Here is a 13,252-nt window from a genome sequence, read left to right on the forward strand (position 1 = left end):
GAAATCTGGCCAAGGAAGTAGACTGGTATACGGGAAAAACTACATTTCCCAGTAGGCTGTGGCCCAGGGCCTGTTTTCCCCTATTTCCGGGTATGTCATGTGACTCTCAGGCTGCGCTATGGCGGAAGCAGAGGAGCAGGTAAACGCTGGCAGGACTAGTTCGGGGCAGCCGGGACCTGGAGACCGGAATGAGGGGTTCTGGGACGCAGAGCGCCCAGAACGTGGCAGCTCTGGCCGGGCGAGTTGGGGCGGCCCTTCTCCGCGCCGATAGCGCCTTGCACACCCGCTCGGTCCGAGCCGGCCTTGCCTGGGCTCAGCCCTTCTGGTTTATGTTAAATGGAATTTTTCGAAGAAGGCAAGTTAAGAGTGGACTGCTATGCAAGTCTTTAAGGATTATTCCTGTTGCTGACACAAGACTTAGATGGCAACATCCAGCTGTAGCTGAAAGTGACACTGAGGTGCTGAGTAGAAATTATTGCCTTGTTTTCATACAAACTTTCTGATAGCCACACATATAGGGCAAAGGACAAAATTAAATGCAACTGACAAAATAGAAGACTCAGAGCAGAACTTGGAAGAGATTCCTTAAGTATATGTGTGTGTGTATGTATACATATAAGTATATGTGTATGTATATGCATATCTATGTATGTATCATCTACCGTATTTCCCCCTTATATATTAAATGGCCTGCCTGCCAGTTTCTGTGATGTTCCTTGAGACATATGGTGATGAGCTGTTTACTGTCCTAAGAGACATTTACTTGTGGACTTTTTACCATTCACATCTGTGCTTTATTTTAACTATGCCAAAAATTAAGGAATTTGACAAGGAAAAATTTGGGTTTTGTCATTGTGTTAACAAGAGTCTCTTATCATCATTTGTGTAAACTGTCTTTTGCAGTGCAGGTCCAAGGAAAAGAGAATTTGCCTTCGAAGTAGACCTTGCGTAGTTTGACTACTGCAAGATGGCTTTTCACATTGAGCATTTCCATTTCACGCTGAAATACAGATGTGGTTTTGTAGTAAAACAAACGTCCAGGTTGTTTTTAGCTTAGACCCAGTGTGATAGAAATATGGAGTAGGCCTTCTATTTCCACTCATGCTGAAGAGGAGTTTGCCAAGGCTGTCTGATGTTAAAATGTAGAAAATTAGGCAGATAACATGATTCACAGCTGTACAGTGCTTTCGAGCTTAAAGAGATCCTCATACATGGCATTTGGTCCTTCTAAAAGAATTCTGTGAGGTAAATATTTATTCTGATACAGAAGTCATATAAAGCCTCCATTTCCCAAATCCTCCTGTCCCAAATTGTGGTAAAACAGTGCCCATCTTGTAATTACCCTAAAGGGCCTTGAGTAGCCGCCTCTTCCTCTGTTCTGTGACTCTGTACACCACTCTGTCTCACACTGCCTTTCTTGCTGTTCTGTAACCAGGCCAGGCATGTTCCCATGCAGATCCTTTGCTCACACTGGTCCTTTTCGTATCTCTGATGTCTACAAGGCCTTCTCCCTCACTTTCCTCATGTCTCTGTGCAGTTGTGCTTTCCGGTTGCTGCTCCCTGCTCGGTCTTTGAAGCCACCTTCTGATATTCTGTGTAATACTTATGTCTTCAACTTTTTATTTCTCCTTTCTCCTTGGATAGTCTCACTTTTGCTTGCCACATGATAAGAATTTATTCAGCCCTGAGGACTGATATTGTGACATTGCTTGATGCTTAATATAGTATTAAGTGATTGAATTTTACAGACAAATGGATTGAAATGCAGTCAGTTTGAACTGTCTCATGCTTACATCTGTAATGTTTTAGTGTCCTGTCTCCATGGCTCACATTTTCTTCACTACACTACTTTGTTTCTTAAAGTGTGCTGAAGATCCTAAGTCTAAATTTTATATATGAATATGTATGAAATATACATATGAACTTTATGATGTGCAGTTAGCTCTTATCATCTTCATGTTTTTCTGTTTAGTGCTTATTCCTGCTGTAGTGTTTTAACAGCTGAGATGCTATTGGAAAGAGCACTCTTCCCCATTGGTGTCAGTGTAGCCTAAAGGAAGACCAGTAGTCTACTGTCTGTTGCAGAAAGAAGCAAACATTCATAAATCATTTTATGAATTCATAAAAAATGCTATTTTGAAATATATACATAAGTAATATTTATATCATTAGTTTAAACATGAGTAGGTTTTTCTTCCTTTTTTTGGGTCTGGATTGGTGCTGCTAATATTTTGGCACCTTGAATATTATTTGGAAACTATGACATCTTTTTTTCTTCCTACTGAGTACGTTAGGGGTTGACATGTGTATTAAATGGACTATCATGACAAATTACAGAGGGAGACAGAGCATTTTCTTGGTACCCTGTCCTGTAAATGCAAAATTCCTTCCCAAGATGAATAGCACAAAATTAAGCTCATTGACGTATCTTTCCTGACTGTTCTGTTCTTTGATGATTGTCTCCACTTTAATTTTATGAATAGCCCAAATGGTGACATCTGCACTGAGTTAACATACTATAAAAATGTTCCCAGTTTAAAGCTAAAGTCACTGTTTGAGTAGAGATAAACAGATGTCTTTAAGTCATAATGAAATCCTTGATTTTGCTGATATAGAAAAAGTACTTTGTAAAAGTAACATTTCTGTTTTATAGTTCACAGAAAGCTAATAGCCTCAATTCTGCCTGGAATTCTTGTAACCAGCAGTTTTGCTTAGTTCTGGAACGATTTATAGGTGGCTTTCATAGTCACAGATGCCCAACAGTGTTTGTCCCGACCTCTCATGAATAACACTCTGCTTGAAGTCTGGTTGGTGGTGTATTTGTCTCCTACAGAATGCTGAGTCCTCAGAATGAGGACCATAGCTTACTCATGTCTATATCTCCCCAGGAGATTGTAGTTTTCAAATCAAAAGTGAATTTCATAGAAAGAGAACACTCATAATTGCCACATTGTGAATTCTACTCAATAGAGTTTGTGTATATCATTGTATCATATTTAAAATGTTGGGATGTTAGTAATTCATGTGTAATATGGATCACCTTCTCCACACTTCCTCCTCTTGGCCTCCGCCTGCTTTCATCTTCTCCACTCAGCCACAAAATTAACCATCTGGTCCTTGGCTGGATGAGACAGTTTTTGTTTTGATTTCCACTACTGCATCTTCTAAATTAGGGGAATTTCATCCTTATTGCAGGTTATCAGATGGCACAGTCCATCTGAATATGAATATCTCCATGTATATAAAATAAAAATGATGTTTGTCTGTACTTCAGTGCCTCTGCAGGTTTTGTTTTGTTTTGTTTTGTTTTGCTTTTAAATTTATTCTCTAAGACTTATTGTTATAAAATAAATATATTAAAATGGTTAGGGTAAAATAGTTATTTTTTTTAACTTTGTAATTATATTTATGCACAGAAAACTTAGTGTACATTTAACCCAATTTAGTGGCCAGTTCTTTAGCCTTTGGCTTTTCCAGCTTGGCAATTCGAGCCACAGACTTAGGACCCAGGACGTTGCCTCCCCAGTGGCGACGGATCTCGTAGTATCTGTCATTATAATTGGTCCTAATAGCTTCCACCAGCTTAGCCAGAGCACCCTTGTCTTCCGAGTTAACCTGTGTGAAGGCAACAGTGGTGCACGTCTTCCTGCGGACCAGGCACCCCAGCCTAGCCTTTCCCTTGATGATGTAGTAGGGCACCCCCATCTTTCAACACAGGGCAGGCAGGAAAACCACCAGCTCAATGGGGTCTACATCATGGGCAATCACCACCAGTTGAGCCTTCTTATTTTCCACCAAGGTGGTAACTATATTGACTCCTGCTCGGAGGACGGGTGGTCTCTTAGTTGGGACGTCCCCTTTGCCAGCAGCTTTCTTCTCAGCACGGGCCAGTAGCCTTTGCTTCTTATCTTGCTTTGTCTCTGGCCTGTACTTGTGGGCAAGCTTAAGCAGCTGAGTTGCTGTTTGCCTGTCCAGGGCCTGTGTGAGCTGTTAATGGCAGGAGGTACTTTGAGACGCTTATAGAGGATGGCTCTTTGCAGCTGCAGCCTGATGTAGCGAGGCCATTTGACGAAGCGTGCTAGATCTCTTTTGGGCTGGATGTCCTGCCCAATGCTGAAGTTCTTGGGCCTCTTCTCAAACAAAGGATTGACCACCTTCTTGGGCTCCTGTTTCTTGACGACGGCGGGGGCCGGGGCCACCTTCTTCCCCTTCGCCTTCTTTCCTTTGGGCATCTTGCTTGGCTGGTGGAGAGAGCAAAATAGTTAATATATGCATAAGACAAAGATTAATCATCTAGATCCAGGTTTGGCTGGGGCAACCAAGGTTGGGCTGTAAAGGAAAGTGAATATTTAAAAGTAGCCAGTGCTTTCCAAGTTTAAGTCTCAGGTTGGTACCATGGATTTAGAGTCATGACAGTGAAGCTCAGGTTGAAGCAGCAGGACACATGCCTGAGACCACTGTGAAGGTTGTCCCCATTGAGGTCCATTGGAATCAGAGATACTAACTACTTAAAGATGGAGACCATTGGGATCCCTGTGGAGTTGAGCCAGGGCTAAGCGGAAGGAATACCCCAAGGAAAATCTCATTGGAGATCACAAACTGAGGATTAGGAGACCGCTGCTGGTTCTTTGAGGTTGCCAGTCATCAGTCTGATCTGTGTTTTGGGAAGATAATCCTAGATGGCAGCTGTTCAGTATCTCAGGGCCAACACAGAGCATTAGGTGAAGTTCTTCAGGTAGATGTTTTGAGTTTGGGGGATTGGTTTGGAAAAGAAAGGTAAGTTGCTGAATTTATAGTTAAGCTTGATGCCTAGGGTGTATGTGGCTTTTCCATTTGTGTTAGTGAATATACGCTAGCCCATTACCTTTGCTTCAGCCAAGTGAGCAAACAAACAAACCATCCCCCAAAACCAAACCAACAAACAAACAAAAAAAAAAAATAAAACACACCCCTTCCCCCAGTTTTTAGTTGGACATGAAGCTCCCCAGTTTAGTCATAAGTATATTATTAAATGGGATTAACTATATTCAGGTTGCTGTGCAGCTATCCCCACCAATTATCTCTGGAGCTTTTTACATGATGAAACTACTTTATCTACTGATAACTCCTCATTCCTACATTGCCCTGAAAATCTCTATTTTACTTCTGTCCTATATACATAAAGCCACACAATATTTGTGGAGGGTTCTGGTGAGCTTGACTTATTATACACAGAACAACACAGTCTTAGCTTACATTTTTTTGGGATTCAGATATGAGATTTTTTGAGACTAAAAATGTTGAAAACCATGCAGTTTTTAATAGTAACTTTTCTCGTGATTCAGTCCTGTTTCTTGGGTTTGCACTTTTATGCCTTTTATTTACTTCTTTGTCTCTAGAACATTAAGTAGAAGGATTGGTCAAAGAACGAAGCTAAGAAACTATACTGAGCTCATACCTGATGTTTATCATGCATTGCGCTCTTAACATGGATGGCACTGTAGATATGTTCAGGTGGTTGGTGCTAATGCCGAGCGGAGGTCTAAGTGGAGTCCTAAAGCACATTCTCAGCTTTTGCCAGCTGATGGAAACTGCACAACCCAAGTCATCCCTGAGATCTGCAAGCCTTGAGGCCTCAGGTTCTGGCACTGCATTCTTTCTGGTGGGGGGAAGTGTGAAACTGGACTTTAAGGATCTGGACCAGCTTTGTTGGTTGATGATTTACATTGTTTTAATGAGGCACATGAGTGGACACTTCCCCACTTACTAAGTATGTATATTTGAGTGTATTCTACATTAAAAAGATGTTCTTAGGTTCAGTTTAATTTTCCTGGAAGAGTAACCAAACATGTTTTGAGCACTCTAGATCTGAGATATGTTTTTAACCCTCGAGATGTGGGAAATCAGAATCTAGACAGAGGTTTTTGGCATGGGTGTCACAGCTTGCTTTGCTAGTGCTTTTTAATATCAAGGGTTCTCAGGGATCAGAGACATTCTAGAAACCACTAAATTCAGTCTCTGTGCCTGGCCTAAGAGGTTAGAGATGATGAAATGCTGTATCAGAGACATAGAGATGGTAAGCCATTTACTATTATGAGTGGTATATAATAGATGGTTAGTAATGAAGTCAGAATAGTAACTATAAAATCAATTTCTACTGTATGTTTAAGGTATACAGTGTGATACTCTAAAATGCGTGTGTGTGTGTGTGTGTGTGTGTGTGTGTGTGCGCGTGTGTGTATGCTTACCATAGTGAAACATGAAGACACACTTATCCGTTCTTGGGATTGTCCATTTCTTCTATAACTATAATCTGCTGTCTGGCAAAAATCCTTACAATTCATGGAGTATACCCTTAGCAGCTCTGGCCTTTATTTTGTACCTGAGCTCATTAGAACACTTATTTCTACATGTCTGTCACTTTGTGTCCTGTGGTTCATATTAACTCATTTTTATAAACTCCTGTGTTTAGAAATCATTGCTTTATTATGTTTGCATATTTGATATTTCCCTCTTTACTATTGCAAATACAAGGGTAAACAGGACCTTTACAGTTCTTCTCATCCTTGTCATTCTTGTAAAAGCTATCCTACACTTATCTGAAATGGTAGAGTGTTTTTGATTAGCATTTTTATGATTAAAGATTCTGAGAACCTTTCATGTACCTTTTGTCCATTTTTTAATGTCTTCTTTGAAGAAATGTCTATTTTGCGTCCATTTTTAATTAGGTTGTATGTTTTCTTGCTGTTGAGTTGTGTGAATGCTTTGCAAGCTTGGAAAGTTAGCCCTTTGTGAGGTATATGACAGATACTTTTCCCCCAATGCCTTTGTGTATTATTTGCTGTGTGATGCAGAAGATTTTAGTTTAATGCAGTGCTGCTTATTTATCTGGACATCTGAAGCCTCAGTTTTTTTGTGTGATAGCCAAGAAATCAATGCCAAGGCCAGAGTTAAGTAAGGTTTCTATGTGGAGCTTCAGGATTTTGTGGCTTACCTGGGTATTTTGTACATTTTGAGTTACTTTTATTCTTTTCCGTGTAGAGACCTAGTTTCTTTCAGCCTCTTTATAAATGGCAGGCTTTCCCAGTGTGTTTTGTTAGGTGAGATGTTTGTGGGTAATGAGTCTTGCTTACTTGGATGATTTCTGCCCTCTATTCTGTTAGAATAGTGACTTCATTTTAAAAGTACAATGTGTGTGTACAAGAAATAGATGACGGCAGTAAGAAGACTAAAACCAGGAATTGAATGGCTAGTGCAGAGGAGAAATGGCTTGGAGGAGTAGGTGGGATAAATGCCATTAACTGTCTGGACAACCAGTGGCCAATGGTAGAAAGGTTAGTTTAGTTGTTTTTCTTTTTTGTGTGGGTTGCAGATGTAAGATAACCTGTTTTGGAGGATTGCAGCTTCAAAACTAATGAGAGTTCTAAGATTCTGAGTCACATTGAATAAAACAAACTGTAACCACTCAGAGAAGATTTTATGTTTTACTCATGTTAAGGACACATGCACAGTAAAAGTCTTGAAAGTAACATCTCTATTTTTCACATGGTCTTCAAGGACAAGAGCTATATTTTCCTTAAGACTTAAACTTAAGGTTCCTCTAGGAGTTATCTGCCTTCTTCCAAGTTTTTATACATATAAAATAAAGCTGTTTTTGAGCATCAAATTTACATATATGCTGCTATCTGTCTTGAATTGAGTATAATATGCATCTGGCTTTCTTTAAAATGTTTGGTCTAGAATGTTCCTACCCCACTTCTTTTGTTGTTCTCTTTGTTTATCTCATGGATTGTAAAATGCTTACATTCGGTGTCAGCATATTAGCTGGAACTTTTTATTGCTATTGATATCTATAAGTACGTTAAGTAAATCTTCATTTTGCTGACCTCTTTGAGGATGCACGACATCAGCAGATTCTTCCTTTCAGTGGACAGGTGAGAGATTAGCGGGATCAAGTCCATTTTTTCTCTTTTTGCTTTGTTTCTTCCAGAGCAGCAAGATTCATTGTCTAGCAGGAAGGGAACTGTTGTAAGTAGAGGAATCTGTCTTAGAGTTACTGGTTTATTAAAGGGTTTATATCGTGTCTGATGAGTACCACTGGAGGGAGATTCCTTTTGATGAGAATCGTTCTAGAGTTGGGAATGTGGCTTAGGTGTAGAGTGCTGGCCTAGTATACCCAGACCTTTGAGTTCAGTCTCCAGCACTAGATAAAACCAGATGCGGTGCCTTGAAATACCATCGCTTAGGATGTAGAGGAAGATGATTAGAAATTCAAGGTCCTCGTGAGCTACTTAGTGTTCAAGGCCAGCCTGGAAAATGTCAGAACCTGTTTCAGTAAACAAACACAAACTAGCCACCCCCTTCCCACCAATCTCTCTCCAAACTTTTAGCAACAGTACTTTTGGCTCAATTTTTTTTTTTTTTTTTTTTTTTTTTTTGAGACAGGGTTTCTCTGTGTAGCCTTGGCTGTCCTGGAATTCACTCTGTAGACCAGGCTGGCCTCAAACTCAGAAATCCCTCTGCCTCTGCCTCCCAAGTGCTAGGATTAAAGGTGTGCTCCACCACTGCCCGGCACTTTTGGCTCATTAACATAAGAGATTTTAGTGTAAAAACTGGTTCATTTCATGTGGTGGTTTCTTTTCCCCCTGTACTATCAGGGAAGTTTTGCCACATGGATTTCCACTAGTGTCATATCTTAGTGTCATTTGTCATTGTTCCCCCCCTGGCCCCCCACCATGTTCCAGGCCAGCCAGGTGTGAAGTTGTACAAGGAGTATTTAAGTTGAGCATGTGGAACCCTCTAAAATGTAGTTGGCAGATGACTTTTCCAGAAAAGCTGGCGGGGTGTAGTGACTCTCCTACTGCAAATGTGTTTTCTTTTCTGACCCCCTTTCTCCTCTGTGCTTGCAGGAAACGGAGTCTCTTGAAGAATCTACAGATGAGTCAGAGGTAAGGTGGAGCATGCAGGCTTGTCATTCACCTTGATGCTGTCTTAGGCGTGCTTGGCAGCAAAGCCTGGCATTCTCAGGGGCTAAAGCATTAGAAAAGGAGGGCTGTAAAGCAGATCCTTTACAGGTCTTTAAAGGTCTGAGGGACTAGCATGGCAGTTGTCTTTAAAACAGCCAATGGATTGGCTTAAACATAAATAGAGAGAAAAACAAGCTGTTTCTTTTCATCTTCTGAGGCACAGGCTATCGCCACTACGCCATGGACTGTTGTCTTGAATGGTGTCTTCGCCTGCAGCTATGCATGCTGGGAAGACCAATGAAAAGTTTTAGAAACCAGTCCACACCCATTAAAGTCTGCTTGTTTTCACAGTTTTTGCATTATGGTTTTACAGTATATATGTTTTCTCCTGTAATTTTGAAGATTCTTCCCAACTCCTTACATTTGATAGACATGTGTCTCACCCTAGAGCTACACTTCACTCCTAGAGCTTGTTCATTTTCTTTTTCACGGATGTAAATGATCATATACCCTATGCCCACTACACCTATCCATAATGTTTCTTGAGTCAATGAAGTTATAGCTCATTTATCTAAACGAAAACTACTAGGGATAGTTAAAGATTATAACTCATGGGGAATAAAATCATTCTTTTAAAATTGTTACTGCTTTGAAATACTCCTTTTTAAAACTCTGCATAAGAAATAGGATGAGCATAATGTAAATTAATTAGTATAGAAATTGTATGGATAGACTAATAGGTGACATGTTTTCTTTTAACATTTCATTTAGGGAAGGCAAGTGAGAATGTATCTTGCTAACCTGCAAGAAATTTCTACCACTGTGACAGTATCTGTGATAATTTCTTCATCTTTGGTTGATATACATTGCATATTTTTATATGGATTTTGCTTTTCCTATGAAATAATGGGTTTTAAACCTCCAGACAACAACATATATATTACAACATTTTCTAGTCCTGGCTCTTAACACTTCACTGTAGGATTTTTAGTGTCGTGAGACTCCAGGTGCCACATTTCTGAATTTGTTCATAAATAGGAAAAGATATCTGTTAACTTCTGATAGGGTATGGAAGAGCAGTCCAGATTACCATTGTTGTGCTTAGAAATCTAAGGTTAGAACTCTGAATGCCCAGAATCATTGGTGCAGAATTAGGCAGTGCTTGCTAGAATTTTATCTCACTGAACAGGATGTTGAAAGCCACTTAGATCTAAATCTTTTCAGATATCCTTAAGATACTAGATGGAATAACAAGGTGAGTTAGCAAAGCATAGAAAAGCCCTCCAGGAGAGACAGAAAGTAGGGAATAATACATACTGGAATGTGATGGGAGAAATAAGTAGCCATGAAACCAGAAGATCCAACTCGGGGTTGGTAACAGAGCTGTGAGATGAAGGAGACTGGCAACAGAGTCACCTAAAAGCCATCCATGGTGACTTTTATTTAGCCTTTGTTCGTGGGAAAATATTGACAAGGGATAGAATAGATATCAAGGAATCTCAAGGACTGCACTTAACAGAGACTGGGACCAGAGGTGGCCGTGCTGGATGCTGCTACTTCTGAGCAGGAAGCGGGAAACATTCGTTAGAAGTTGGTCCTAAAGGGAAGTGTCAAAGTAGAAATGTAAAGTGTACTTGAGTACTGGATCAGGAAACTTGATTTTTCTCTTTTTGGATAAGACAGCATGGTAAAGAAAGTTCACAGCTGTGCATCCACAGAGCTCAGGAAAGGATGTAGCCATCCACCCAGAGCACTCAGAATTCTAGTAGTCCCCAGGTCCTCCAGCCTTCCTAGGAGCCTCTGCTGTTGCTATCCCAGGAAACCTAAGCTGCTTAACATAAACAGGAGGCAGCATTGCTTGCCCAAATGTTACCTATTGAAATGAGTTTGTTGTTGGACAAGATCAAGCTTCAGGCCGCAGTCCAGCCTTGGGAGAAATATTTGTGGTTGTCTATGCAGTTTGAACCTGTCCATTCCAGGAATAGTGTTTTAAGACATCTCTGAGTAGGCTGATGAATCTTCCTTCACCCCGTTCTCCTTTTCCTCTCTTATTCTTCTCAGCTTTTGTAACCCTTGACCTTTGGAAGACAGGTATTTGCTTTACATTTTCATTTCTGTATTCAGGGGTTCAAAACTTCCATTTCTTGCATATTATTTACAAAACAATAGTTTTCAAAAATATATTGGAACAAGTTGCCTGAAAGTCCTATCATTCCCAGAGATTCCACATTAAATGGGAACTTACGTTACTCATATTTATCTCAAGGTCTTATTTTCTTGACTTTTTTGAGTTCACACGTGAGTACTACATCTATATTATTTTCCCACACTTGTCCTTCCCTCCTGTGGCCCCCTCAACTCCTCAAATTCATGACCTCTTCTTTAATTACTATTGTTACATATATTATTGTTATATGTACATAAAATACAATCTACAGAGTCCATTTTTTAAAGCATTGCTTGTATGTATATGTTTTTAGGTCTGATCACTTAGGATTGGACAGTGTACCAGAGAGCAAGATAGCCTCAAGGGTGCAGTAGGAATTTATACCATCAGCCATCTAATTAGCCTGTTGAGTAGGTGTCTTAGTTAGGGTTTTATTGCTGTGAACAGATACCATGACCAGTGCAAGTCTTATAAAAGACAGCATTTAATTGGGCCTGGCTTATAGGTTTAGACATTCAGTCCATTATCATCAAGGTGAAAGCATGGCATCATCCAGGCAGGCATTTCTACATCTTCATCTTAAGGCTACTAGCAGAATACTGGCTTCTAGGCAGCTAGGATGAGGGTCTTCAAGCCCACATCTACAGTAACACACCTACTCCAACAGGGTTACACTTTCTAATATTGCCACTCCCTGGGCTGAGCATATACAAATGGTCACATTCCACCCCTTGGCCCCTATAGGCTTATTCAAACATATGAATCTATGGGGCCATACTTAAGCATAGCATAATGCAAAATACATTTAGTTCAACTTCAAAAGTCCCCGTAGTCTATAGCAATCTCAACAATGTTAAAAGTCCAAAGTTCAAAGTCTCTTCTGAGATTCATCCAATCACTCAACTGTAATCCCCAGAGCAAGATAGGAAACTAGCTGGGCAAACTCCAAACTCTGCCTCTCCATGTCTGGTTTCAAGGCAGTCTTCAGATCTCCAACTCCTTTTTCATCTTTGTTGACTGCAAAACTTCTTTGTCCTGGGCTGGTTTCACTCTCTGTTAGCAGCTTTCCTCAGCAGATAGCCCACAGTTCTGGCATCTCAAACATCTTGGGTCGCCAAGGCAACTTTAGTGTTACAGCTTCTTGTTTCAATATCTGGGATCTATCTATACATGATCTGGGCTGCTCCAAAGAGCTGGTGTCATTTCTGCAGCTCTGCCTTCTGTAGTGAAAGACCCCCCGTAGGGAACCCCCCACTCGAGTCTCTGGAGACACGCACCCAAGGAAACACGAGAGACCATCTTGATGCAAACACACGAGGCAGTTTAATATCGGAGCGCTCAGGGCTGACACGTATCTCACGCAGGAGACAGAGGAATTGACAACCAGGCTCAGGGGTTAGGGGTTTATATAGGAAAAAGGTCTGGGGAAACAAAGGAATTGGTGTGGCTATACATGATTGGCTATTTTAAATGTAGTTTGTGCAGATCAGAGCGGAAAATTCCTAAAAGGGGGGTGCTATTCGGGGTTTCTAGCTGACCTTCAACTATATCTAAGAGGACCAGATGGCCCATTACTCAGTGTCCGCCCAGGCACGTCCTTGCATGTCTGGGCCCCGGACATGTCCTTGCATATTTTTGTTCTATCTTTATGGTTTATGTCTTCCTGACCTGTCAGTCCCTGGGATATCTAACAGCTTGCTTGCTTTTGCTTAGGTTTGAACATTCACGGAATTGGCCCACTGTGTTTTTCTCTAACCTGTAATTTTCACACGCTTCAAACTCAATTTCTCTTTTCAAAACTTAATTTCTCCTTTCAGTAGCACTCTAAACTCAGGTTGATCCACTCCACTGCTGCTGCAGTTCTTGGTGATCCCCCAATGGTACTGGCATCTCCATACACTGGGGTCTTCTGCTGCAACTAGGCTTCACCAGTAGCTTCTCATAGGCTCTCTTCGTGATGCCAAGCCTCAAATCCTCATGACCCCTTCAGTCCTGGGCCATCAACTGCAACTGAGGCTGCACCTTCACCAATAACCTTCTATGGCCTCTCAAGAGTGCCAAGCTTCAGCTGCTCTTCATGACCCCTTTATACCTTCAAAACCAGTACCACCTGGGTAACTCTTACACATTACCTAGTACA

General features: G+C 40.8%; 1 protein-coding gene and 1 pseudogene across 1 annotated transcript in view; one reads left to right on the forward strand and one right to left on the reverse strand.

The window, feature by feature from the left end:
* Nucleotides 1–93: 93 nt before the first annotated feature.
* Nucleotides 94–13,252, forward strand: part of Vps41 (VPS41 subunit of HOPS complex) — a 162,947-nt gene continuing 149,788 nt past the window's right edge. The window contains exons 1-2 of the mRNA XM_031359611.1: nt 94–139; nt 8,889–8,927. Of these exons, the coding sequence (XP_031215471.1) occupies nt 119–139; nt 8,889–8,927 (60 nt within the window). The 5' untranslated portion in view covers nt 94–118. The remainder of the gene's footprint in view (nt 140–8,888; nt 8,928–13,252) is intronic.
* On the reverse strand, nt 3,433–4,266 carry LOC116082716 (annotated as a pseudogene).

This window comes from Mastomys coucha, unplaced genomic scaffold, assembly GCF_008632895.1.
Source record: "Mastomys coucha isolate ucsf_1 unplaced genomic scaffold, UCSF_Mcou_1 pScaffold7, whole genome shotgun sequence".
NCBI lineage: Eukaryota > Metazoa > Chordata > Mammalia > Rodentia > Muridae > Mastomys > Mastomys coucha.